General features: G+C 49.0%; 1 protein-coding gene across 4 annotated transcripts; it reads right to left on the minus strand.

Moving 5' to 3' along the window:
- Window positions 1–2294: 2294 nt before the first annotated feature.
- SPARC (secreted protein acidic and cysteine rich) lies at window positions 2295–23902 on the minus strand. Of its 4 annotated transcripts, none has more exons than XM_023587377.3 (10): window positions 23598–23902; window positions 14166–14235; window positions 12970–13032; window positions 12266–12353; window positions 10679–10800; window positions 8747–8867; window positions 7377–7510; window positions 6628–6776; window positions 3891–4039; window positions 2295–3423 (listed from the first exon to the last, which is right to left on the minus strand). In XM_023587377.3, exons 2-10 carry the CDS (start codon window positions 14220–14222, stop codon window positions 3395–3397), a joined length of 912 nt encoding a protein of 303 aa, XP_023443145.1. In that variant the 5' UTR covers window positions 14223–14235; window positions 23598–23902; the 3' UTR covers window positions 2295–3394. The 4 variants fall into 4 exon arrangements, with proteins under 4 accessions (XP_023443145.1, XP_004453512.1, XP_058148646.1 ...); XM_004453455.5 differs by having other exon boundaries at window positions 12970–13035; XM_058292663.1 differs by lacking the exon at window positions 23598–23902 and adding an exon at window positions 22168–22325.
- Between the last annotated feature and the right edge of the window lie 1971 nt (window positions 23903–25873).

Raw genomic sequence — 25873 nt, forward strand, 5'->3', positions numbered from 1 at the left:
TTATCAAGGCAAAAGTCTCTAAAATTTCTTTTTTTAATAAGAAACAGCATTCTTCAGGCAAGGGCACATTGTTTTTCATTATACTTGTCTTTTTTTATTGTTTTTATCTTTAAGGTTAATCTCCATTTGTAGTAAATGACACTGGTTTTCCACCTAAAGTAATGACAGAATTTCCTTCAAATGCAGAGGTTTTTTCTTTAAGTAATTTGACTTAATGGGGGGTACAGTTAAAAGGAGGGTATGGTAAAAATGAGGAATGGCTGCCATTTGGGAACGCTGGATTCTGAGGGCCCTGCTAACTTGGCTGATCAGTTTTGAAACAACCAGCTGAACAGGCAGCCCGACCTGGTCGCTCCCAGAGCCCTGGGATATTCATGCTTCATGCCTCTCCTTGGTGCTGACATTTCCTTGAAGACTCAGGGGGTTCTCTGCCCTGTCGGGTGAGATGAGAGCTCTGGGTTCCAATCCCCCACCTTCATCCCTGCCCCATTGCGGAAACAAGTAACTCAACCTCGCTGAACCTCAGTGTCTCCATCTATGGGTTGGCAGCAGAGCCGTTGTTATAGCCAGTGCTCTGCACGATGCAGACCAAGGAACAAGCACTGCATCCTTCAGGCCACAGAGAAACGTTACACTCCCACCCTACTGCAAGGGACACCCTGTCCAAATCATTCTCCACCACAGCTCCCTCCTAAATTTCCTCCATGGCACACATTTCCATCTGAATGGTGTCACTTGCCACCTTGTGCCTTGTCTTCCTCTCCCCTAGGTTGACGGCTCTGAGGGAGCAGGGACAATGCCTGCCTTACTCGTGAGACCAGAGGGTAGAGCCCAGCGCACAGCAGGCACCTGATAAAAGGTTGTTGAATAAATGAATGCGTGAATGAATGAATGAACCAATACTGAAATTTACTTTAATCCATTTCCCTGCCTGAATTTCTAAAGATTTTGAGACTAGTACTGGGCTTGCATTTCTCAAATGGGCAGGACTAGCCTGATCACTCTTTCCCTACTCCTCTCCCTCCCAAAATGGAGTGTTCCAGACTGCAGTTAACTTAAAAAAATAAAAAATACTTGTATTATTTTAGTAATATTGAAATTATATTATTTTTTAAACTTCTGGACTCAGCCCCAGAAGATGCAGCTGTGTGGCCCAGTTCAAAATTCTCAGGCCTGTTTCCTAATCTCTAAGGGGAGCCTCAGAACACCAGGTCAAAATAGCACACTAGCATGACATGCATGTGCTTTGAAAAATGCTCTGTGGGCTTATGATGCCGTTAGCATTCCAGAGCCAGAATGCTCTTTTTAAAACAAATCTAATCCTGTCTCTTTCTGATGTAAAATCCTCCTGTGTTTTTCTCATGGAACAGAGAATAGAATCCAAACTCCTTACCCTGGCCTAGAGGCTCACCTCTCGGGCTTCATCCCACATGACCCCCCCTTCCCTTTGCACACCGGCCTCACTGGCTCCCCACACACCTCAAGGCCTTTGCAGAAGCTGTTCCCTCTGCCTGCAATGCTCTTTCCCTGGCCCCTTCCCGCACTGAACTCCACCTTTTCCTTTACGACTGAGCTCAGATTTCCTCCAGGAAGCTTCCCAGCTGCCCTTGAACATCACTATGCAATAGAACTTTCTGCAACGATGGAAATGTTCTAAATCTGCTTTGTTCAAGGGGATAACCACTAGACACACATGGCTGTTGATCACTTGAAATGTAGCTAGTGTGACAGAGGAAATGAATTTCCCATTTCAATTAAAGTCTAAATAGCCACATGTAGATAGGGACTAGCAGATGGGGCAGTGCAACTCAGAATACTGCCTTGCCTTTCTGTTACACACACTCACGGTTTCCTGATCTCTTCTTTTATTGCACTTATCAAAGCTTGTAATTTATATTTAACGTATGCCTCTCCAGATTCTAAGCTCCAAATGAGTACTTTGTCTGCTCTGCCACATCTATGTCCCTGGCATAGGATCCGGAAAAGATAAATATTTGTTGAATGAATGAATGATGAGTGAAAGGATACTTGCTTAGCCTGGTGTTTGTGATGATGAAGTACAATACTGCAAAAGGTATGGACCACAGTCATAGAATTAAAGCAGTTAGCTAAGTGGTGCTTATGGGAATCTTATATTCTCTGTGTACATATGCCTCTGTGTATGTAGAGTGTGTGCAAAGGCATATTGGTGTATTTGTAAAGGTTGGCATTTGTGCAGACCTGCGTGCACATGGATGCACGTGTCTGTGTGTTGGAGTAATGAGGTCTCTGAGACAAGAAAATCCCTCAGGAAGGCAGCTTAAGTCATTACTTTTTATTTTGAAAGATATGTCAAACTCTTCACATCATGGCTAGAGTTTGCATGATTAATAAGAAGCAGCTTTTTCATGAAATGCTTGGAGGTGAACGAGTTCTCAGCCTGTGAGATCCGAACATCCCATTTACTTTGAAGATTTCTCTTGATTAATTGAAGAAAAAAAGAAAAAAGGAGGAGCATGCTAGAAACCCCATGACTGCCATCCAAATGTGAGGCGAAAAAAAATCACACAGCACTCTTTTTCTATGGTACGACTTCCTGACTCGCTCTTGATTTGATTTCCTGGCTGAAACAGCTGCCCCGGCCCCACATCTCCCAAAGGCAGGTAGGAAGGAAAAGCCCTGTAGCATGTGGTGGGGTTACTGAGAACTCATGGTCCTCAGTCCCCAAAAGTCTGAACAAACAGCCTAAGGTGAAAAGAAACTGCCCTGAAAGGTGAGGGGGAAATGGTGAGGAACTGGATTCCGGTGAGAGATGCTATGTTTTCCTAACACGGCCCCAGGTTCTTTCTCTCGGTGGCTGCCTCGGGCAAATGAGACTTCTATCTGTAGTTCTGGTCCTGCAAAGGTTTCTCCCACCTCTTGTCCTCTAGTCCCAGAAACATCCTTGCCAACATCACGTGTCTGTTATTTCCCTTTGCTCACCTCCTGGCCATCTGGGGAGATGCCCCCAGGCAGCCAACACCCTGAAATAAAATTAACACAAAGTCTGATTCGGTGAGTATTAGTTTCAAACAGAGAAAAAGGGAGAAAATTGGAAGATGAAACGTCTGTTGAAGGCAGACAGGAGTCGATCAACGTTCCCACCCATAAGCCAGTGAGACAATGGGCAATGCTGCAAATGGCAAGAGCAAAATGGGACTGCTAGTGGGTAAGAGAACTTAGCAAAGCGAAGAATGTCGTGAGGTGGGTTACAATGTCCATTTTTTTTAGCACCGTTAATCTATTCATTTAAATCTATATTAGCACCTTGTCCCCAGGCAGAACAATAAACCATCCAAACATTTTAAACTTTGGGGGAAACAGGAAGGGGAAAATCAAAGAGAGAGAATCCGGTCTGGCGGAAGGAGGCACAGACTTAAATCACAAGGTCCTTGTTGATATCCTCTGCAAAGCAAGAAAAAAGAGCCGAGTTAACAATGGGGCCGTGAGGACGCGCTTCCCAAGCAGACCAGGGACCCCCGCCCCCGCCGGCCCCCAGGGGCCAGGCAACAGGAAGTGGGAGCCTGGGGAGCCTCGGTCTCCTGTCTCTGGCCAGTCCGGTCTCTTACACACGCAGCCAAGTTACACTTCCTGTTTCCTCTCCCTGAGCCTGCCAGCTCCCAAAATAGTGCTTGGCACAAAGTGAGCGCTAATGTTCGAGGAAGGGAAAGAAAAAGACACAGTGAGATGGACGGAGAGGGGTCAGGAAGACGGTCGAAGAGAACACAGCAGACTTCAGTCAAATGGGCAGAGAGCACAGACAGACAGATAGACCGAACAGAGAGAGAGCGAGGGAGATGACAGCCCACCCGGGGGCAGAACTTCTGACCAAGGCTGGGGGCGGCCCGCAGCCCCTCTGCTCAGACACTCACGCTCCTTGATGCCGAAGCAGCTGGCCCACTCGTCCAGGGAGATGTACTTGTCGTTGTCCAGGTCACAGGTCTCGAAGAAGCGGGTGGTGCAGTGCTCCATGGGGATGAGGGGGGCGCGCAGTGGGGCCAGCTCAGTGTGGGACAGGTACCTGCGGGGGAGGAGGCAGGGCAGGGCCTGAGGTGTGGGGAAGCCCAGTGCAGGTAGAACGGGGGGTGGGGGGAGTGAGCCCCTGCAGTGCAGAAGGATGTTCAATGCAGGATGAGCAGCCAGAATGCTGGGTCTACCCACAGCTCTGCCCCTGACCTGCTGTGTGATTTAGAGCATAGTGCTGCACCTCTCTGAACCTCAGTTTCCCCATCCATCAAATAGGGTGAGGCAGGGGAAGTGGACTTGGCCCAGTGGTTAGGGCGTCCGTCTACCACATGGGAGGTCTGCAGTTCAAACCCCAGGCCTCCTTGACCCGTGTGGAGCTGGCCATGCGCAGTGCTGATGCACGCAAGGAGTGCCGTGCCACGCAGGGGTGTCCCCCACGTAGGGGAGCCCCACGTGCAAGGAGAGTGCCCATAAGGAGAGCCGCCCAGCGCGAAAGAGAGTGCAGCCTGCCCAGGAATGGCGCCGCCCACACTTCCCGTGCCGCTGACGACAACAGAAGCGGACAAAGAAACAAGATGCAGCAAACAGACACAGAGAACAGACAACCAGGGGAGGGGGGGAATTAAATAAATAAATAAATAAATCTTAAAAAAAAAAAAAAATAGGGTGAGGCATGGGTCATAATTTCTAAGGGCCCTTCCGGTTCTGAGGTTCCATGGGCTCAACAACAAAGATCTCTTGGTGCATTTAATTGTTTCCTCATTGACCGAGAGTTGGGAGCAGAAATATCTAAAATTAAAATATTGAGCACTTCTGCTCATGGTAGATCAAATCTGGTTAAGAAACAACATTGTACCTTTTCTATGAACATGTATGTATACAGGTGCAAATGCACAGAAGAGAGTCCAAAGAGAGACAAACTGGTGACAGTGCTGATTTCTGAAACTGATATTGGCAGGGAGAGTCCAGACTTCCCCCTTACCATGAGCTTTCTTTCTGTCTAATATTATTTAATGGCTGAGAGCAAGGCCCTTCTGGTTTCTCCTGGCACTGTACTCCACCCTCTTCTCCCTGCTGACCTTGGACTCCAGAGCACATGTAGGATTCTTTTTTATTCCCCCTCCCCTTGTGGTTTGCTTGTTGTTTGCTCTGTGTTTTTTCACTTGTCTCCCTTTTTGTTGGGTCACCTTGCTGAGGTGCAGTGCTTGTGGGCTGGCGGCTCTCCTCAGCATGCGGGTGAGCCTGCCTTCCCAAGGAGGCCCCGGGATGCGAACCCAGGGCCCCATATGGTAGAGGGGAGCCCACCTGATTGAGCCACAACCACTTCCCCACATGTAGGATTTTTACTGTTGTTGTTATTGTTCCCCAGAGCCCTCAACCAGCTGTCCCTGAAACATTCTTCCCTGAGGGGGTCCAGGGAACAATGTGATCCCAATTTTCTCTCTAACCAACAGACACCCAGCTCCACCCATCTCATAGAAAGAATCACACTCTGTTAGAACTGGAAAAGGACATCCCCTGCCTCATTGTACTGCTGGGAAACTTGAGCACAGGCCTCCCAAGGACTCAGGCAAGGCCCCATGGCAGCTCTGGGACAAGAGGAGGAGAGTGGAGTACTCTCCCAGATGCACAGGACTGGCAGCCTCATCTGGCAACTTCGCTCCCGGGCCTCTTTGCTGCAGGAGGATCCAGTTGCTCAGCCTGAGCGCCACATGTCCCCCAAGACTTCTCTCCCCTCCCCAGTGAGTGACTCAGTTGGATCCCAGCCATGGAAACAGCCTGGGAGAGCAGCAGCTGGGAGCTTCCCAGAGCTGAGGAGACCTCTGCCAACCAGAGTGGCCATCAGGGTGGCAGGCTCCAGATACGTGGGCTGTGCAAAGAGCAGGGGGTGAGCATCCCAGAACGAGCTTCCCTGGGAAAAGCACTGCACCCCCGGACTGGTGAGCAGTGCTGCTGCTCCTCTCCCCATGCTACTAACCGGCACACACCCAGAGCAGCCAGATGGTGGTGACCAGCTGCTCAGCTCCAGGTGGAGCAAGCCCCCACCTACACCTTCCCAGAGCCTTTTTTATTTTTTCCTCCCACTGGGAGTAGCAGATCCCCATGGCCAAACCATCACAGAAAGTGTGAGCTCCACATGGGCAGGAACAGTGTCTGTTAAATCAATCCCTCTGCCTAGAATAATGCTGTGCACATAATAGATACTCGATAAATGTTAACTGGCCAACTGTTCTGCTGAAGGACGTGGGGTGTGCGGGCTGCAGCCACCCCTGGGGGCACCCACTGCCCCACCTCAGGCCCTGCCACGCTGGGGTCTGGCATGCCTTCCTAACCCACTCGCCCTCAACTAGTGGGTCCCCAAGCCCCAGCACTTGCAGGGTTAAGGAGGGATTTCCCTACACTCTGACCGTTAGCATAGACAATAGCTTTCTTCCTCAGTTCTGCTTCCTTCCTCTGCATGCCTGTTCCTTCCTGCCCCAACTCCTAGACAAAACTGTGGGCTGCAGGGCAGGAAGCTGGAGAGCTGCTCTGAGACTTTCCAGCCCAAGTCTAGTGCTCCTTCCAGCCCTCACTCATTTCTTTGTCCACTCCAGGGCCAAACCAGAGGAGGTTCCTGTGGTCCCGGGGAGCCTGGGGTCTTACCCATCAATGGGATGCTGGTCCAGCTGGCCGAACTGCCAGTGCACGGGGAAGATGTACATGTTGTAGTTCTTCTGGAAGTCCCGGGCCAGCAGCTCCACGGAGTGGTCTCCAGCCTCTAGGCGCTTCTCATTCTCGTGGATCTTCTTCACCTGTCAGAGCCAAAACAATTGCAACAAAGGGTCCAGGGGAGACTGTGCAGGCTGGTCGGGACCCATCCACCTCTGACAGAGGCCAAGACTCAAAATGAGGGGGAAGGAAGTGCCTAGGTGGCTATCAGGCTCTCATTTATGGAAGGGGAGGGTCATCTGTCAGTGTTCACTGGTATTTCTCAAAAGGTGCTCTATAGAGCTACCTACAATTGTGTTCAAATGCAGCTTCTGGGCCTGGCTTTATAGAGACTCTGATTTGGTAGGTCTCTGGCAGGGCCCAGGAACCTGCATTCAGCACCCCAAGTGCTTGCTATGTCCACCAAAGTTTAAAAACCACTGACTCAGAAGGTTAAACAAAGTGAACAGGTTACTCTAGGACTCCTCAGAGCCTCGAAGATGTTAATGTGCATCATGAGCCCCCAAGAGCTGGGAAAATTCTACATGCCCGTCCCCGGGATGCATGGCTGCTTCTGGGTAAGGGTGTAGACTTACAGGTGGCAGCTGGGGGTAGGGACTGTGGCCCTCAGCAGCCCAGGGTGGGGGCAGTGCAGCTCAGGGCCAGGCAGGCACCCCGGGGTGGGCTGGAAAGAAACCACTTACTCGCAGCTTCTGCTTCTCAGTCAGAAGGTTGTTGTCCTCGTCCCTTTCGTACAGGGTGACCAGGACGTTCTTGAGCCAGTCCCGCATGCGCAGGGGGAATTCAGTCAGCTCAGAGTCCAGGCAGGGAGGAATGTCTAAGTGCAGAACAAGAGTGGTGGGTGCAGACCCTGATTCACGCTGCCCTGGCCTCCTGAGCCACACTCCTACCCACCCCACGTCCTCCTCCTACAACACTTCTATCCCTGACCTTGGCAAAGTGGCTCGACCTCTCCCCTCTCTGGACCACAGTTCCTTTACATGACAAAAACTAAAGGAGATGGCGTGGGGGGAAGAACACTCTGAAAATGGAAAAATGCAAAGGTCTATCTCCCTGGGAAAATAGTACTGCAAGTCAGCTGCCCCAGTAGAGTAGAAGAACATCTGTGATGGGAACACTAGCGCTTGGGCGGTTGGGCAGAGGACAGCATATGCCACTTGGTGGAAGGCTCCTTGGAGCACTCCTTAGCCTCCCAGGAATTTCCACCAACAGTTCCTCCCCCAACTCTCCTTCTCCAGGCCAGTGCCTTCTCATTTCACCCTCTGCAGCCTATATTTGGAAGAATATGGTTGATCACAAGGAAAATCTTGTTTCCCCTCTACCTATCTGCATCCTATACACCTGAGGCAGGTATCTGTTCCCAGTGTCATTTGGGGCCAGAATGTACCCGACACACGTGGATGGTGTCTTGGAGGGAGGAGAAGCGTGACCTTGAGTGTTTCAGATGACAGGGAGGCTACCAATGCAGCGCTAGGCAACTGGGTCAGATAACTCTGCTACTGGGATCACTAGTAAAAGGCCAGACAACATCCCGGCAGCCTTTCCCCCAAACCCCTGACACCCAGGTTTCTAGAAGAGGGTGGTTAATCCTGTCTTAAGAGTAGCAGGGAGGAGTAAAAGGGCCCAGGATAAGATAATGCTGAGTAGCAGGGCCAAAGAGGAACTGGACAGGCATACCCCTACATTAAAGCATTTAAATTTAAATATTTTAAAAACACTTTGCAGGTCCAGATAGAACATCAGTTTTGTTTTGCAGTATTGAAGGAAAAAAGATTTGGGTTAGCACTATATAAGAACTTCCTCATGACTAGAGAAAAGAAATGCAGTTGTCTTGAATGGTAATGAGAATCCTCCCTGATCTTGGGCTTCCAAGTAGCTCAATCCTTTCCCAGGAGAAGTCACGCGCTCAGAGCTGAGAGGATCCTAATCACCTCATATAAAAGGGAACACTGAGGCTCAGAAAGGGACAGAAGCTTTCCCAAGGAGCAGCATGGAGGTGGCAAATGTACTCTCCCCAAGATGGGAGGCTGCAGATGCCCAAGGAAAGACTCACATTTGCAAGGCCCAATGTAGTCCAGGTGGAGTTTGTGGCCCTTCTTGGTGCCCTCCAGAGTGCACTTTGTGGCAAAGAAGTGGCAGGAAGAGTCAAAGGTCTTGTTGTCATTGCTGCATACCTGTTGGCAAAGCATAGCATACCCCCTCCTTCATTAGTTCCACCATCCTCACTCATCAGAGATGGGGACACTGGGCACCAAGCAAGGAATGTGGTTAAGCTCAAGGGCAGACAGGACTTAGTGGTGGGGCTGGGCCAAGAACCCACTCTTTGGCCTTCCAATTTTTTGTTCCCCTTCACCATCCCCCATGTTGAAAGCTGCTATCTCAAGCAGAGGCATGACTCAGTCATGACTGAGACATGGGAAAATGAACCTGGAAGACTTGTGAAGGATGAATTAAAGTTGCGGGTGGGAAAAGGCAGTGCAGAAAAAAAGGAAGCCCTACTTGCAAGGCTGGCCCTGGGCTGGCTACTAGGAACTTGGCTGGTAATTAGTTCCCTACACCATTATAGAACTTTCCCTAAATGATGAAGGTGACTCACTGGGTCTAAACTTCCTGTACAAGCACTGTGGTTTATGTTAAATATCTGCTTTCCTTCAGGGAGTCAGAAATCTTGGTATGTCCTGGTACCTATGTGACCAGGTCCCATTTAAAGCCTTGGGCCCCAAGTCTCTAATAGGCTTCCCTGGGTAGCAACACACACACGTTGCTGCGCTTTTGTTGCTGGGGAAGAGTGTGCAGTGTGACCCCGTGTGGGATGGAAAGAACATGAGAAAGCCTGCATGTGGATTCCTCCAGGCTCTGCCTATGTATTTTGCCTGTAGGAGCAACTGGATATCCTCAATGTATCACTCTAATAAATCTTAGCTACTAGTGCAACTAGATGCTGAGTCATGTTAGGTCCTTTTAGTGAGTTTCTCAACACCAGATGGTCAATCAAGCACAGATGTTGAGGGCTAAATGAGGGCAGTGGCAGTAGTAGCTGTATTAGGAAGACGGGGGCTTATATAGACTATCCTGCAGGGACTTAGTATTTATTGCTTATATACTACAGAGGGAGGATTGAATGGCATTGGTGACTAGTAGGACCTATGGGGTGAGGAAGAAGAAGAATTGATGATGATGCTAAAATTTGGATCCCAGAGGATATGTTCTGGCGAGGAGAGAATGAAATGGGGAAGCCCCATAGGAAGGATGTGGTAATGACGCTGGTACTGGGTTTGCTGTCCTGAGCTAGATGGCCATTAACTGAATGGTTGGTAGGAGTGGGTGCTCAATAAAAATTTACTTGTATGGATAGTTGGATGGATGGATGGATGGATGGATGGATGGATGGATGGATGGATGGATTGACTGATAGATGAATGAATGAGTCTTATTGGAGGTAGAATGAATACTTTTGAGGGATAATTAGACAAATAAATATAACTTATTTGGTGCTTAATATGTACCAGGAATTATCTCACAACAACACTATGAGATAAGGATTATTTTTACACCCTTTTTGAAGATGAGAAAAATAAGACTTAGAGAGGATCAGCAACTTAGGTAAAATCCCATAGCTAAAAAGTGGTGGAAATGGGGTTTTTAGTCAAGCAGCTGACTCCAGAACCCCTGTTTTGGACCTGATGCTTTGCTTAGCTGCTCCCAAGTATAGAAAGCCCCTATTTCAGTGCCTGATGGGCCTGAGGGATTCTCTTCTGAGTCTGGCATAGAGCTTGGAACCTGAGGGTGCCGAATAAATGCTGACGGGTTGCTGGAGAAATCAAGAGCCAGGCAGCCTCATGGGTGCACCACTTCTTTCATGTGACTAAAACTACTGAGGGGCTTCTGATACTGGAGCTGCCTCATAGAACCACCAAGCCAACAGTTTTCTGGGCAGAAACCTCTGTGTTCAGAAGGGCCCCATCTCCCATGCCCCGCCCCTTACCTTCTCAAACTCGCCAATGGGGGCAGGGCAGCTGGTGGGGTCCTGGCACACGCACATGGGGGTGTTGTTCTCATCCAGCTCACACACCTTGCCATGTTTGCAGTGGTGATTCTGGCAGGGGTCTGGTAGGGAGCAAGGGCAGGGAGTTAGCTAGCATGTCCACCCCAACCCAGTCAAGACCCATCCTTAAGCAGGCAGTTTGGGGCTGTGGCCCCAAATGGGCTCTGGGCAGCCCTGAGTCATCCCTGCTCTTCTGCTGAGCCTAGTGATCAGCATTTTGGGAGTAATGGGTTCAATCTGGGTGTCAGAGGTTCAGACTGAGGTCAAGGTCAGGTGCTTATCTGGGGGCTGGAAGCTCGGTCAGAAACACTGGAGGCCAAACAGCTCCCACCAGGATTGAAGCACCATTGTGGTCCAGGTCTCAGTTGATGAATCATAGCTGGACATCTCTAGATTCCAGAATAGGCTTTCTAGAATAACTTGGAAAGCTATAGCTGTTGCCACGGAACCAGAGAGTCGTGAGGCCCAACAAAACAGACTTAAGAGGCTATAGAGGAAAAGGGAGAAGAGCCCCAAGGACCGCATGGAACAATGGAGCCCAGCTGTGTCTGATAAACACCGGAGGAGGTGGGCGTGGGGGAGGGAAGGAACATGACTCAGTAGAAACCCCTCAGCTCCAACAAAAACTACCCAGCTCTGTCCAAACACCTGCTAATCTCCTCTGAATGAGAGCTTAATCTAGCCTTTTCCTGATGCTTTGTTGGGGGTATTTTTTTCATCCTTTGTTGGATTCACTCTGGTAGGCACCAGTCCAACTGCTCTTCTGCTTCATCTCAAAACCCTCCCGGCAGTCCTAGGACGAGGGTCTACCATCTTCATCTTTCCCACATTAGCTGGGAGAAGCTAAGCAAGCTGTCAAGCTCATTTGCATAGGGAGTGGACAAGTCTCTATTCAAACCTTAGTTGGTTTGCCTCCAAAGTCCATGCTCTTAACCCCTGGTGTACAAAGTCTCTCTACTCTGAGGAGTGGTGGCCTGGGGCCAGAAGTCCAGGGTCACTTCCCACCTCCTGGCACTAACACCATGGGTAAAGTTACATCACTTGTGTCAGGTATCTGGGTCTCAGTTCTTCAGGACTGTGTGAAAATCAAATTAGCTAATGAGTGTGAAAGCGCTTGATGTATTCTCAGGTCTGCTCCCACGTGGGGACTGGGCTGGACAGAGGCCATCAGGGAGCTCGGTGACCAGATGTGACCAGTGACCTCAGTGGGAACATGAAAGCCAACTTTGGAATCGGGGCAAAGCGCTGTGAGGGGAGAAGACCATGTCTAGCTGGGAAATGTCCCTTCCTGCCACTCACAGCATGGAGGGCCTGGCCACAAATAGGTCCCTCCCAGATTCCATGGGACTGAGCACTAGAGAATATTCCCAACCTTTAAGTCAAAGCCATCTCTCCTCCACAGCCACGGAGGAGCCCACCCTGCTTTTCCTTAGGAAGAAATCTCATGGAGATCTCATGGAGGCCTGTCGCTAGCCCAGGCAGCAGAGGACAAAGACTGGATTTCCAAGTCAGAGGAAGGGGACCTACTTTCAGCCACCACCTCTTCCTCAGTTTCCTCAGTGCCTTCATCAAATTCTCCGACTTCCACCTGGACTGGGTTGGCTCCCACAGGTACCTGGGGTGAAGGGAGAAGAGAGTCAAACAAATCCCCACCTCCATCCTCGACCTGGAGGAAAGTGGTGGAGACTGGACAGGGACTAGACTGGAAATAAGGTGCCTAAAGCTTCAGGTACTCCCAAAGGGCTAGGGAGAGACTAAAGTGCCTGGGCCCAGGCACAGAGAGCACAAATGCCGAGGTCTAGAATTTAGATTTAATCTTATACACCTGTTCTGTTCTGTATTGCCCTGGAATTCCACCGGGATGCCTCAGAGGCCACCAGGATGTCAGCGCAGGAGGGGATGGATGTGCACCCTCCACCCCCGCCAGCCGCACCAGAGCGGCCCCCCTTTCATCTCTTTGATGTACGGGAAGATGATGGGTGATCGGGTAAGAAATTGTACTATAGCTTTAAAAATAGGAAGTTTCAAAATCATGGCTGCAAACTGTGCAGTTCTACAGAAGGTTTGGGAAAGGATTTGGGGGTGTCAGGATTTGGGGGGTGTCCAGGATTTCCCATGTGCATATGGGAAGAAGACAAATGCCACGTTCCAGCAGTGAGACCCACAGGCCCTGCCTGGAGAATGGATGTGGGCAGAGAGGGGTCAGGGGTTTGGGGTCTCCACCCACGTACCTCAGCCACCTCAGCCACGGTCTCCTCCACCACCTCTGTCTCTTCAGGCAGGGCTTCCTGCTGCTGCTGGGAAAGAGAAAATGGGGTTTAGAGAGGGCAAGGCCAAATTCAGCTTCACCACTCAAGTGCCTCTGGCTGGAACACTAAAGCTGGGGGCACTAGGAGAGCAGTTCTTTTCAGGTGGGTGGCGGAAGGAGGCAAAGAGGAAGGGGACACCAGAGCAGCGCCCCTTTTATGTATTTCATAGCTGGGGCTTCTATCTAAGATTTAGCTTCGAAAAGTATTTCCACTGCTTTGAATTCTTATGAAGTTGAAAAAACTGCTTCTAAAATTAATACCAACTTTGCCAAATCTTTTGCCAAAATCTACCAGCCAGCTCAAGATTGCCAGGGTCTCCCATCACTCATACCCCCTCAGTGAAGAGAGGATGAGGGGATCACAATTGAAAGAAACTGCTCTTTTTACTGGCCTGCATTTTTCCTTCTTCTGATAACCGCTCCTTTCACTCCGCCTATAATTCTTGGAGAAACTGTCTGTCAATCAAGGGGCTTGGTGACCTCTGGCCAAGGGCAGGCCCAGGACTTGAGCTCAGCAAAACAGGCTCTGTCTGGATTTTTTTTTTTTGGTCTTGACACATTCACTCAAGATGTGAAAACTGTTGGAGCTGATGCATTCAGATGACAACATCCCAGAGACCGTCCTTTTATTTCTGCCTTCCAGATCCTGGAACTGCCCTTCCCAAGTCCTCGGCTGTGCCTTCCATTCTGTAATCACCCCCAGTATCATTTTCCCCCTAATTTAGTCATCGAAGTCTGTTTTTTGTAACCCTCACTGATTTAGAAACTAACCCATCCCTTTCTCTGCAGTTTGACTCCCTTCTAACATCATCCCCACCAGAAGTCCTTTACTTCTGCTTGAATGCCTCATATCACAGAGAGCTCACTTCTTTCTAAAGCAATCGTAGGGTATTTCTGGGGAGCTCTGACTGATAGAACATTACATGAAAACCTCTCTTCTCTGAAACCTCCACCCAATGGTCCTCATTCCAATTTCTCCTGAACTTATTAGTTTAAAAATATATATTAAAAAAAAAAAGATAACTGGTCCCTTCTAAGCATCCCAGCCCGGCCGTTTCAGCAGCCCTGGAGCTGGTGATAGGAAAGAAGGCTAAGAAGGTATGAGCCTTAGGTACTTACAGGGGCTGCCAAGGCCCTCCCGGCCAGGCAGAGAAGGAAGAAGATCCAGGCCCTCATGATGCTGGAAGCCCTGTGGGAAGAAGATGGAGACTTCAGTGAGTGGGAGGATCCCTGATGGAGAGTTCCTTCTTGTGATGCACAGTCCAATTTTCGATGGCGCATGGAAAGCATTAAATGTCAGTGACCCACATGGGCCAAAGTTGCTTCCACTGAATTGTCTTTTGATCCTGATTACCTGGAAGAAAGCCTCAGTGTGGTGCTAAGGTCTCTTCCACACCTCTCCAACATCCACCTAGCTACCTCTTCACCGGAGAGCGGGCCTCTGACTCAGAGCCTCCACAGAAAACTATATCCAGCTGGAATTCAATAAAATTGTTTTATTTTCTTTGTGTTTATTTTTAGTTTCCTTCTATTTATGGCAAATACACACAGATTTTCCATTTATGGCAATGACATAAAGTCTCTTTCTCCATAAATTTACTTGAGTTTTTAAATGTGACATAATGAAAGTGATTGACTAATTAGTTAAGTTTGGGCAATGCTGAATGGCATTGTCTTTACGGCCATTCAAACTCTGAAGTTCTAGGATTCCTTTCTTCCTATACCCCAAGCTCTTCCCCCCCCTTCTTCCTCCCCACTCCCTCTGAAATGGAAAAAGTTAATAAACTGCAACTTCTTGCCAAGTTGAGACAATGAGAACTACATTCTAAAACAAAGAACAATAGGCTCGCAAACAAGGATGGCTACATTTCTCTCCTTTCTACCCAAAAGGGCAGCCCACTGGATCCTCTAGGGAAGCTATCCAAATGCTTGCATGGAATGTGTGTTATCTCCTCTTTTCCCTTCACAGCTAAAGATGTTAGGTGAGATCTAAAAAATTCCCCTGCCCTGGTTCCTGCTAAACTCCCTCTCTGGATGCTGAGCTGTAGACTCTCATAAAATATTCTCATGTTTGTAAGGCATTTTGAAGCAGAAGCTCCTCTGATGATGTGATACCAGGCCACCCCTAACAGAGGATTTGTGGCAGGAATATTTGATTTCTTGTGCTAACTAAATGGACTTCATTTCCAAAGAAAAGGATTTAAGGAAGCCTAAAGCTGCCTCCCTCATCCTTCTGCACGACCCCAGCCCTCCTTCTCAGCTACAGTAAGCTGCTTGCTCTGCCCCAAGACAGCCTGTCAGCCAAGAGGAGCAGTGGTCACACCTTCCCTCTTTTGCACCCCGACTTCCCTATCAGTCTCATCATTGCTAGTTCCTTCCAACACTTCTCAGGTAACTGAGCAGCTCGGTGTGAGATACCCTGACATCGTGGGAAAACATTTGGCTTGGAATTGAAGGCCAGGGGTTCCTGTGATACCTCAGTGCTATCTTGCTGTGGGTCTTGGGTAAGTCCTTTCCCTCTCTAGACCTTGGTTACCTCATCCATCAATTAAGAGGGTTAAAGTAGGTAAATTTTGAGGTTTCTTCCTGAGCAGTTGGCTAGGCCCTTAAAATGCCCCTGAAATGCCACAGGCACATGCTGGCCTTGGCATATGTTGTCATCATTTGCATTATAATATCTGGCAGCAGCAACAGACAAAAGAAGAGTAGACTTCATAATTGTCTTCTCTTGGGCAAAACTAGATTAAAGCTCTCATTCCCTATTTCTTATAGCCTGTGTGCAATAAAACCAACAGGAATTTAAAGGAATTGATCAGGGAGCTTGGCATTCCTTCACTATGGTCCCAACACCCAGAGGAGTCCAGCATTCCCTTTCCAGGTAATTTCTGGAATGTTCTTCTCCCTCACACAGTTGTAGGTTTGTTTCCCCATGCTTAGAGGTGGAAAAATCTCCCTTCCTGCCTTCTCATTTGGAAGACACAAACAAAACAGCTCCTGCATGCGGCTTTAGACAAATGGAACAGGGGAGAAAGCATCAATGAAGGACTGACTTGTCTGAGACTGTTTGAAGTAGGTGGACCAAAGCAAGACTGGCAGCTAGAATGAAGAAAAGTCACCCTGTCTAGGCTTTCAGAGAAGACATGTTGTTGGAGAAATACCTCAGCTGGGTCTGGAAATTTAAAAGGCTTCAGGCCAGAGGGCCTACAGACAGACACTTCTCTTCTAGGCAGAGGTACCAGGCTCTGTCTGTACCTCCTCACCATCTGCCCACTCTAAGACCTTCCTCCCTAGTGTTGCAGCCAGAAGAGAAAAGTAATTCTCTAAGTTTTGTAGTGCTTTATAGTTTCTGAAACACACTCGTGTATATACTCTCCCTCTGGAGCCCCCTAACGACACTGGAAAGTAGGCAGACAGGCATGGAATGGCTCTTGGTCCCACTTTCCCAAGGAGGAATCTTAGATCAAGATGGAGGAAATCCTTGCCCGGAGTCATGTAACATTCAGGCCTTTCCCAAGTGGCAAGCCGGCCTTCTCAGGGAGTTGGGTGCAGCCCAAAGGGGGCTTTGCTCAGAGTCAGGGTGGGGGTTGGGGAGAAATGCAGGCACAGAAAGAGTTAAGAATAGAATATGAAACCTTGGCGTTACTTTCCAACATTAAGCTCTTCCCAGTGCCCAGTGTATCATTCCCAGTTCAAGAAGCTCTTCCCTCCTTCCAGATGATAGGATGGGAGGAAAGAGGAGCTACACTATTCCCAGGTACATACCCACAATCCCAGCATGCCCATGAGATCTCTCTGAGGTTCTCTAGAACACCGCTGAGCAAATAAAATAAGAGGCCATCCTACGAAGAGACTGGGTACAGTGGAAACCCAGCAAAGTCAGAGCACAGGGTCAACCTCCAGCCCTCGAAACTTGGCTGTGCACACATCCTATGGCAATCAAGCCTAGGCCTAGCATGCCGGATAAAACTACAAACACGTTTCACACAAACGACCCGATCCTCCCTATCCAATCGGCAAAATGGCATGAGGGAAACCTCTCCCGTTTTGTATCCCTTTAATTAGTTGTTCGTAATGCTGCATATATTTATTCTTTTCAAAGTGTTTTCATAATCCAGTATCCTGTTTGGGGCCCAAGGCATGACTTTCTGTCCTATGGTACAGATGGAGAAGACTGAGGCCCAGAGAGGGAAGGAAAGCTGCCCAGAGCCCCAGGGAGTGCGTGGCAGAGCCAGGAGGACCCAGGCCGGCCACAGCTCTGTCTCCCTCAGCAGCTGCCCCCTCCCTGAATGAGGCCGGTTGGGCAGAGCTGGCCTGCGGTGCTGAGGGGAGAGCAGAGGAGCAGGAGGTGTATTTCCCTTGGCTTGGCGGCCTTCGAGGCAGACATCCCCCACCCTACCCCGCCACCACCTCCTCCTCCTGTTCCGTACATGGAGTCCCTTCCTTTTGCCTTTATTTGCTCTGGAGACGGTTGAAAACCCATCCTTGCCTGCCAGCGGGACCCGAAGCTGAGGTCACTTCTCTCTCTTTGGAAAGACTCTGGGAATGGAAAAGTACAGCCAGCCCCCCAGTTCATTTCCCTCTAACACACGAAGGGCCTCCTTGGGGCCCTCTGAAAAAGCACAGAATGTCAGAACCTGGAGGAAACCTCAGAATGGTAGCATTTTAGACTGGGTCTTGGAATCCTACCCTTAGAATGAGACGCCCACAACCTCAGCTGCGATCGTGCAATCTGATTTGAGTAGAAAGAGTATATGGAGCAGTGCAGCTCAATAGGACTTTCTGAGGTGATGAAAATATTCTATTTGCATTGTCCACTGTGGCAGCCACTAGCCACGGGAACTGACTGGGCACTTGAAATATTTACAGTGTAAAGGAGAAGCTGAATTTTTAATGTTATCTAATTTTAATTAAGTTAAATTTAAATAGCTGTATGTGGCTAGTGGCAACCATAACAGGCAGAGCGCTATAGGCTCCTGTAGGAGCAGTATCGTGTAAAGGTAAGCACTTGGGCTCTGGAGCCAGAGTGTACATGTTCAAGTCCTGGCTCCACTGCGTGGCAATTGCAAGGCCTTTAGAAAGTGTCTTTATAGCTATACACATACCTGGAAGGGCTCACAGCTGTTGGTTGGAAAAGCTGCTTAAAAGTCTAAGGCTCTCAGAATACCCATGCCCACCATCACCCCCAGTGCAAGAATTTCAGCTTTTTGTCTTAGGCCCTGGGAGGAAGAGACTTTTGGGGGTGGAACAAAGCCAGACTTGCTCAGCCTCCAGAGGGCACAGTGAGGGAGGCTGGGCCCTTGGGCTGCTGGCATAAGCCAGGACTCTCCCTCCCACTGTTTGGCTTGGAGACAAAGGGTTCCATAAACATGTTCCTGGTAAACAAGCCCAAAGTGAGCAAAACAAGTCTAGAGGTTAATAAGGGAGCCATGAGCCAGGCCTGCCAGCGAAGCAGGACTTGGAAGGAGGGCAGGCAGCCTCCTCTGGGTGCGGGAGGGTGGGGCTGCAGAGCCAGGCAAGGGAGGGGGCACTGCCTGGCCACGGGGACCACACTGGCACGCCTGCTCACACCCCCATTTGCATTTATTGAAACATGAATACAGTATTATCTATTTAGTAAGTAGTCTTAAAATTTAAAAAAAGAGGCAGGTAGACGTGGAGCTGAGATGTGGCATGGGGTGCTACACACTCCTGCACCTCCTGTTGCACCCCTGGGGATCCCCAGGGTCTCCCGGGAAGGCAGCTTGAAAACCCTTGGGCAAGGTGGTCCCTAAGGCTCTTTTAGCTCTGATTTTCTGAGTCAACTCAGGCAAAGGCCTTTTAGACTCTTATGTCTCCCAACTTACCCGTTGACTCTCTGCTTCCACTGTTAATATTTCTCGCTGAAAGGAAGAAGCTAAGGGAAACTTTAAGGGCGTTGTAGGTGCTCAAGCCTCGCACTGGTGAGGTTCATTCAGAAGTGGCTCCAGCGTTGGAAGCTGAAGTGATCCGACTGAGATCCCATAAAGGCATCTAAGATGCCACGTTTCACCCTGGTTGGAAGAGGCTCAGGGCGGAGCTTCAGGCTCTCTTCCTTGGCTCCCTCTAGGGGCCAAACTACACCAGAGGTGACCACAAATGTAGGGGATGAAAAATAACATCCCAGTGTCCGGCCTGTAACATCTGGAAAGGCCCAAGAGATACTAAAGATAGCAAATACATGTAACATGCCCCACCTGCCCCTCCCATGCATGTGGCAGACATACTAATCAATTATATGATCCTTTCCTCCAGAGCCCAGTGTAAATCCAAACTCAAGAAGACAAATCTTTTGGCAGCTACTACCAATGGACTGGCATTGACAACCCATGTGAAAACTCTTTGCCCTGCCTCTTTACAGATAAGAGAAATTGAGACACAGAGAGGGAAAAATAACTCACTGAGGTCACACAGCAGGCTGGTAATCTAAATCAACTTCCAGATGTTCAGAGAGTATCTATGTTCACCTTCCTTTTTTGTTTTTCATCTGATCAGTCTGGAATCCTACTGCCATAACTATTCAAAATGGCCCACAGGGATCCTCAAATGAGAGGGATTAATATCAAGTTCTTGAAAGAAACCATCTTGGGAAAGAATTGGTGTCTGCATCCATATTTTTCCAACAGACATCAAGTTCTATGGCTTAATGAGTAAGAACAGTTAATTCCATATAAGAACTCAATGTTTCTCTAATTAATTCTCTCAAGTCACTACTTGCTGTCCCTGGCTCTGCTCAATCCAGCTGTCCCTGGGTTCATGGTTGGAGTTAAGGAGAAGAGGGCCCTGGCTCTGTGCTCTAGAGAAAAGCTGACTTCAGTAGTAGCCTCCCTTCACTACTTTTAAGACAGAGGCTAGGAAGAGAGCCCTCCAGAAGCCAGTGATCAGCCGCCTACTAGCCAGGCTGTGCTGAGCCTTTGGGCCTATTGACAAAGCCATGTCGGCTGGGATAGGTCATGGCTGGCTGACAAAGACAGAGGGAGTACGGCCTTCAGTTATTACCCATAGCCCCTGTTGCCTAAAGAGGAAGGTGAGCATCGGGGTGTTTCCAAACATCTGGAAATTTGGCTCAGACACCAGCTTGCTGTGTGACCTCAAGTGAGTTACTTTCCCTTTCTGAGCCTCAATTTCTTTCTCTGTAAACTCTAACTCCAGTCTGGTAGTATACATGTGTAAGTACCCTTTGCCTTGAGATGATCTGCAGTTAAGTTCTGACTGTGCTTTTCTGAGTTTGCACATCCAGCTGTGTGTCTATATAAGCAAGATAGGGCCTTGAAAACCCATATCTGTGTCTGTGAAAATATACCTGACTCAGCATCTGTTTGACTTGTGCATGTGAGGGTCAGAGTTTGCATATATACTTCAAGATGTATACAAGGAACTTATCTGTGTCTTTAAGTCAAGGTATCAGTCAGGGTAAAGTATGTGCGTGGATGACTGTCTGATTCTGCCCACAAGTTGGTACATTTATTTTTGCTATGCCAATGAGTACCTGTTGGTGAAATCAATGTTTATGCTCTGTGTTCCTCTGCCAGTCCCTGTTTATCTCTGCGTACTTATCTATCTAATTAACCGTCAAAGTCAAATATTCCTTTGTTTACCTATATCCTCAGCTTTTTCCTTTCCTCCACCATCCCTGCCTATTTATAGCTTATTTTCAGCCAAGGGAGATTGATCTTGTGAATAGTAAACCTCAGACACAGTTTTTGGTTGAGTCTTTACAGACATAAAATTTTATGCAAAAATTTTATCCAGCCCCTCCTCTCATTTCCTTTGCATCTAGGATGGGTGGGTTGTAAAAATGCAGGCCAAGTTTGCCTTCTAATGAAGGCGACGTTTGGGATTTAGGTTCAGAACATGAAAGCTAGAAGAGTGCCAGAAGCTAGACCATCTAGCTTAGATCTCTTGTTTAACATAGTGGGAAACTGAGGTCCAGGGAAGAGAAAGGTCTTTCCCAATGGTGCTCTTAGGAAATACACAAGAAGTTCCCCAAATCAAAATGAATTTAGGGGAGTGGATATAGCTCAGTGATTGAGGGCCTGCTTCCCATCTAAGAGGTCCTGGGTTCAATCTCCAGAACCTCCTAAAAAAAAATGAATTTAAACAATATAATTTTAAAAAATATTCCTGTCTGCACTTTCCGTAAAGATAATTTCTATACAAGCCCCAAGATGAGGAGCTGCCAGAGAAAAAAGCTGAGAATGATTTCACCAACTCTTTGGATTCCATAAAGCCATCCATTCTAAAATCCCATTGTATTAGGTCAGTTTGCCACAGTTTACAATGTGCTTCCCTGTGCATTATTCCATTTTGGCCACAAAATGTCTCTTTGAGGTGGCTTCTCTTATTGCTCTTTAGCCTATAGAAACTGAGGCACAGAAAATAGAAGCAATTAGTTCAAAGTCAAGTGGCACCTTTGGGGCAGAGCTGGAACTAAAATCCCGGTCTTCAAACACTCTGTCCGGTCTGGGGAGCTTGTTGCAGCCCCACCGCTGCCCTGGGGTCGTGGAGAGCAGAAGGACAAGGCCTAGACTCTGCTCTAGTCCTTGCACTTGGGGGCGGGCTGGAGGGGGAGACATTCAAACTGAGGCTGACGTGCTCGGAGTTCCCAGCACCCCCTCCCAGCCAGCAGGCAGAGACCCTGGAAAAAGGTTACCGTGGCAACTCGCATTCCTCCGAGGCTGAGTCATAGCAGAGAGGAGCCTTTTGGTGGGTGGGACTTGGAGAAAGTTTGAAAAGTTGATTCCTTCTCCAGGCCTCCCTCTTCCTCCCCTCCCAACCCCCCATTGCTCCAGGCTTTGTCGATGTGGCAGCTGAAGGCTGTGAGTTAACTCTCTCTTGCCCCCAACCACTCCCACTTCAAAATGTTTCATGCCCCCACAAACAGTCATCTGCTTCCACTCTGTACTCTGCCATACTATACCCCTCACGCCATGCCGTGGCCATTTTGCGGTTCTTGTACCCCTTTGAGAAGATCTGGGGCTGAAGGCTGTGAAAACGCTCTCTTTCTCTTTCTCTCTCTCTCTCTCTCTCACACAAACACACACACACAGCAATTTTAAGGGGTTTTCCCATTCAAGGCCAGCCCGCAGATTCCAATTTCAGAGACCTTCCTTTGAAGTTCCAGAGGACGTCAGCACTGCAGAGCTCCTCCAGCCACTTCTCACTTGTACAGATGTAAGCCCAGAGGAGACACTTACCTAAGATCACACAGAACACGTGTGCCTTAAACCTGGGATCCTGCCCACCCATCTGACTGGCTTTTCACTCTACCATCAGCACTTGAGTATCTAGAAATTTAACCCCAGAGATTTGCTGGTGGAAACCTTTCTCTAACGCAATAATGCTGTCCTTTCCTGAGGAAATTATGTGTCTCTCTGTTCCCTTTTGGGAATTACTGGGATATATGCCTCATCCCACTGCCTCTTTTCCCCATGGTGTCCTTCAGGACATGCAGGAAATCCACTCATCAACAAACTGTCAATGGAGCTAATGAGGGTGAGAAAAGGAAAGTGGTTTGTCTAAAAAAGTCTATATCGCTCTTAAGAGGCTGGACACCAGTCCTATATAGGGTTTACGCTTTTTGAAACAAGAAGTGTGAGAAGGTTGCCCTGAAACTCTCTGCCTTGCCCTCCTCTTTTCCCCCTTGAAGTACACCCCCTACCACCACCACACCCTGCCTCCCATTGGACCCAGTGGACGATACCTGACATCTGCGACCTCCGGATCTACATAAACTAAGCACCACTGCTGGGGAGATTCTGTTTACCCTCCCCAGGAGCCCAGGGCTGGATGATGCTTAACCCAAGGCCAACCGTCTGATGGTGCCAAATGAACCCAAATGGTCCCTGAGTGTGTGCATACATGGAGAGGGGATAGCGGAGAATTAGAGGGAAACAGCAGGCTTCTGGAGGTGCTGATTAGAAGGTGAATCTTTCCCCTTGCCTTTTAGAGATCAATTTATCATTTGTGGGAAGTCTTTTTTTTGGAAAACAGAGTTCCTGACGACAAGGCAGGTCAAGGAAGTCTCTTCTCCTAGAAGAGGGAGCAGGAGAGACTCTGGCTGCCAGCCGGGTCCCTGCTGCAGCTGTGACCAGATCCGATTCCCAGGAAAGGAAGAGGCTGCCACATTTGCAAAGGGAGCAAAGAGGACGACAGTGGGCAGCCTGTGAAACCAGAAAGAGAGAGAGAGAGAGTGAGAGAGAGAGTGAGAGAGAGAGAGAGAGAGAGAGAGAGAGAGAGAGAGAGAGAGAGAGAGAGAGAGAGAAAGAGAGAGAGAAACTCCCCCAAAGACTTAGTGAGATTGTTTTTGCAAACCTGAAAGGGAGACCAAGTGACACAGTGACTCAGGCTTCTGAAAAGCAGCAGGCACAGGTCTGGAGACCCTACCCTTTTGGGAGGCAGGCGGTGGTGGAACCCGCTCCCATGTCCCAGGCTCTCGGCAGTGCCCCCTCCCTTGCACACGAGCTGGGTGAGTGACCTAGGGTGTAGGGGTCGATGCAGCTCCAGAAGGGAATGGCAGGCAGGGGTCGTGCATACCTCAGTGGCAGGCAGGCAGCAGGCAGAGCACGCTCCGGGCAGTCTGAAGGTCTGCAGGAATGTGGAGGGGTTTAGAGACGGCCACAGGAAACCACTCAGAGCTCTGGGCTGGTCTACTCCCCTCCACCCGCCGTCCCTCCTCCTCCTCTGTCTCCTCCTTCCCCCGCCTCCCCCTTCTCCCCACAGCCAAAGTTGTTTCTGTCTTTTCTTTCTTCTCCCTGCAGTGGGCTGTCCAGACCAGATGCCCCGACCCCACCTGCCTCATCTGTTCTGGGGCTTCTGCCTAAACAGACTTATGGAATGCCAGGGCTGGGAGGGCCCGCTGGAATCATCTAGAACAGCCTCCTGGCTCAGAGGGCCCTTGAGGCCTAGGGAGGCAGGGGATCACCTGAGGGCCCCCAGGGGGGAACATTGTGATCAGGGACCTTTCCAAGAGCCCTCTCTAACACTAGGCAATGCTGAGGAGGGCAAAGCAATTCAGAGAGGTTGTAGCAATTCATCTGTGACAGAGGCCAAGGCCAGGATTTGCCTTTTGTACAGACAAGAGGAGCTGCCTGTAGTGGCATCATTGGTAATGATTGGGGGGGGGGGGGGAGTGTTTAAAATCTCTAACTCTGCTCCACTCATACACACAAGGGATTTGATTTCTCACAGGCAATTGATGATATTGGTAATAATTATACACGTAACAAGAGCCAAAATTTATTAAGTACTTAATCCTCACAGCAACCGCTTGAGAAAGTTTTCCTTATGCCCTTTTACCGATAAGGAAACAAAGGCTCATAGAGGCTAAGAAACTTGCCAAAATCACCTAACAGTGGCACAGGCGAGTCTACTGTCTGATTCTACATTCTACTTGGTTCTCTCTCTCTAATTTTTTTCCCTCTATTTTTTTTTAAATGTTACATTAAAAAAATATAGTAGGTCCCCACATACTCCCCACCCCCCTCACCCCACTCATCCCAAATCAACAGCCTCTTTCATTGCATTCGGTGAATACATTTTGGAGCACTGCTGCACCACATGGATAGTGGTTTACATTGTAGTTTACACTCTCCCCCAGTCCACCCAGTGGGCCATGGCAGGACATACAGTGTCCAGCATCTGTCCCTGCAGTACCACCCAGGACAACTCCAAGTCCTGAAAATGTCCCCATATCACATCTCTTCTTCCCTCTCCCCACCCTCAGCAGCTACCAGGGCCATTTTCCCACATCAGTGCTACAATTTCTTCCATTACTAATCACAATAGTTCCATAGTAGAATATCAGTAAGTCCACTCTAACCCATACTCTATTCCTCCATCCTGTGGCCCCTAGGATGGTGATGTCCACTCTACCTCTATATTGAGAGAGGGCTTAGATTCCACATGGAGGATGGATGCAATTCTCCTGCTTGCAGTTGTAGGCATTTTGTTTCCTTCTTAGGCTCCATGATTTGCTCAGAGCAACGGGTCTTGGTTGCATATCTGTTGCATGCCTAGCACTCTGGGAGGTACAGGAATTAATTACCTGCCTTCTGTCCTCAAGTTTTCGGTCTTGCCTTATGCATGCTCGCACTTGCACGAGGCTTATGCCAGGGCTTCAGAGGCACGGGACAGCCCTTTGGGCTGGAGCAGGAGGAGAAGGCCTCCTGGAAGAGATGGATCTTGAAAGATGCATTGGATCTGAATAATAGGAAGAGAACAGAAAATGTTCTCTGATAGACTGCTGCACAGTGGGACCCCTGTCTCTCACCAGCCTCTCCTCCTTCCTCTCCTAGCCCTGCTCACTCTGCTGCAGGCACACTGGCCTCCTTTTGTTCCTCAATGACCCAAAGTTGTTCCCACCCAGGGCCTCTGCACTTGCTCTTACCTCTACCAGGAACACTCTTCCATCTGATTCTCCTGTGCCTGGATCTTTCTTACCCTTCAGGTCCCAACTTAGACCAGTCTCCTCACCTTTCTCATGGCACAGTTCATCACCTTAAGCTGCTTGATTCCTTCATAGCCCTTGTCACTCTCAGAAAGTATTTGTCTCCACCGTGAGGCAGCATCTCCCTGGCAGCAGGTCTCAAGTGTCTTGTTCACAGCTGTGTCACTGGGCCTACGCGGTGCCCAACACAGAGCGGCTCCCAGTCAGCGCCCATGTCAGTGAACGAACGGCCATCGATTACCATCTGAAAAATGAGGCGCATGCATTTAATAGTGTTCCAGCAGAACGCACCCAACTCTGGCCTTCAAGAGGTCCTTGAACCTACAAAAATTGAATGCAAACATTCAGGTGTCTGTGTGTTTTT

The sequence above is a fragment of the Dasypus novemcinctus genome, unplaced genomic scaffold (assembly GCF_030445035.2).
Source record: "Dasypus novemcinctus isolate mDasNov1 unplaced genomic scaffold, mDasNov1.1.hap2 scaffold_189, whole genome shotgun sequence".
Classification (NCBI taxonomy): Eukaryota; Metazoa; Chordata; class Mammalia; order Cingulata; family Dasypodidae; genus Dasypus; species Dasypus novemcinctus.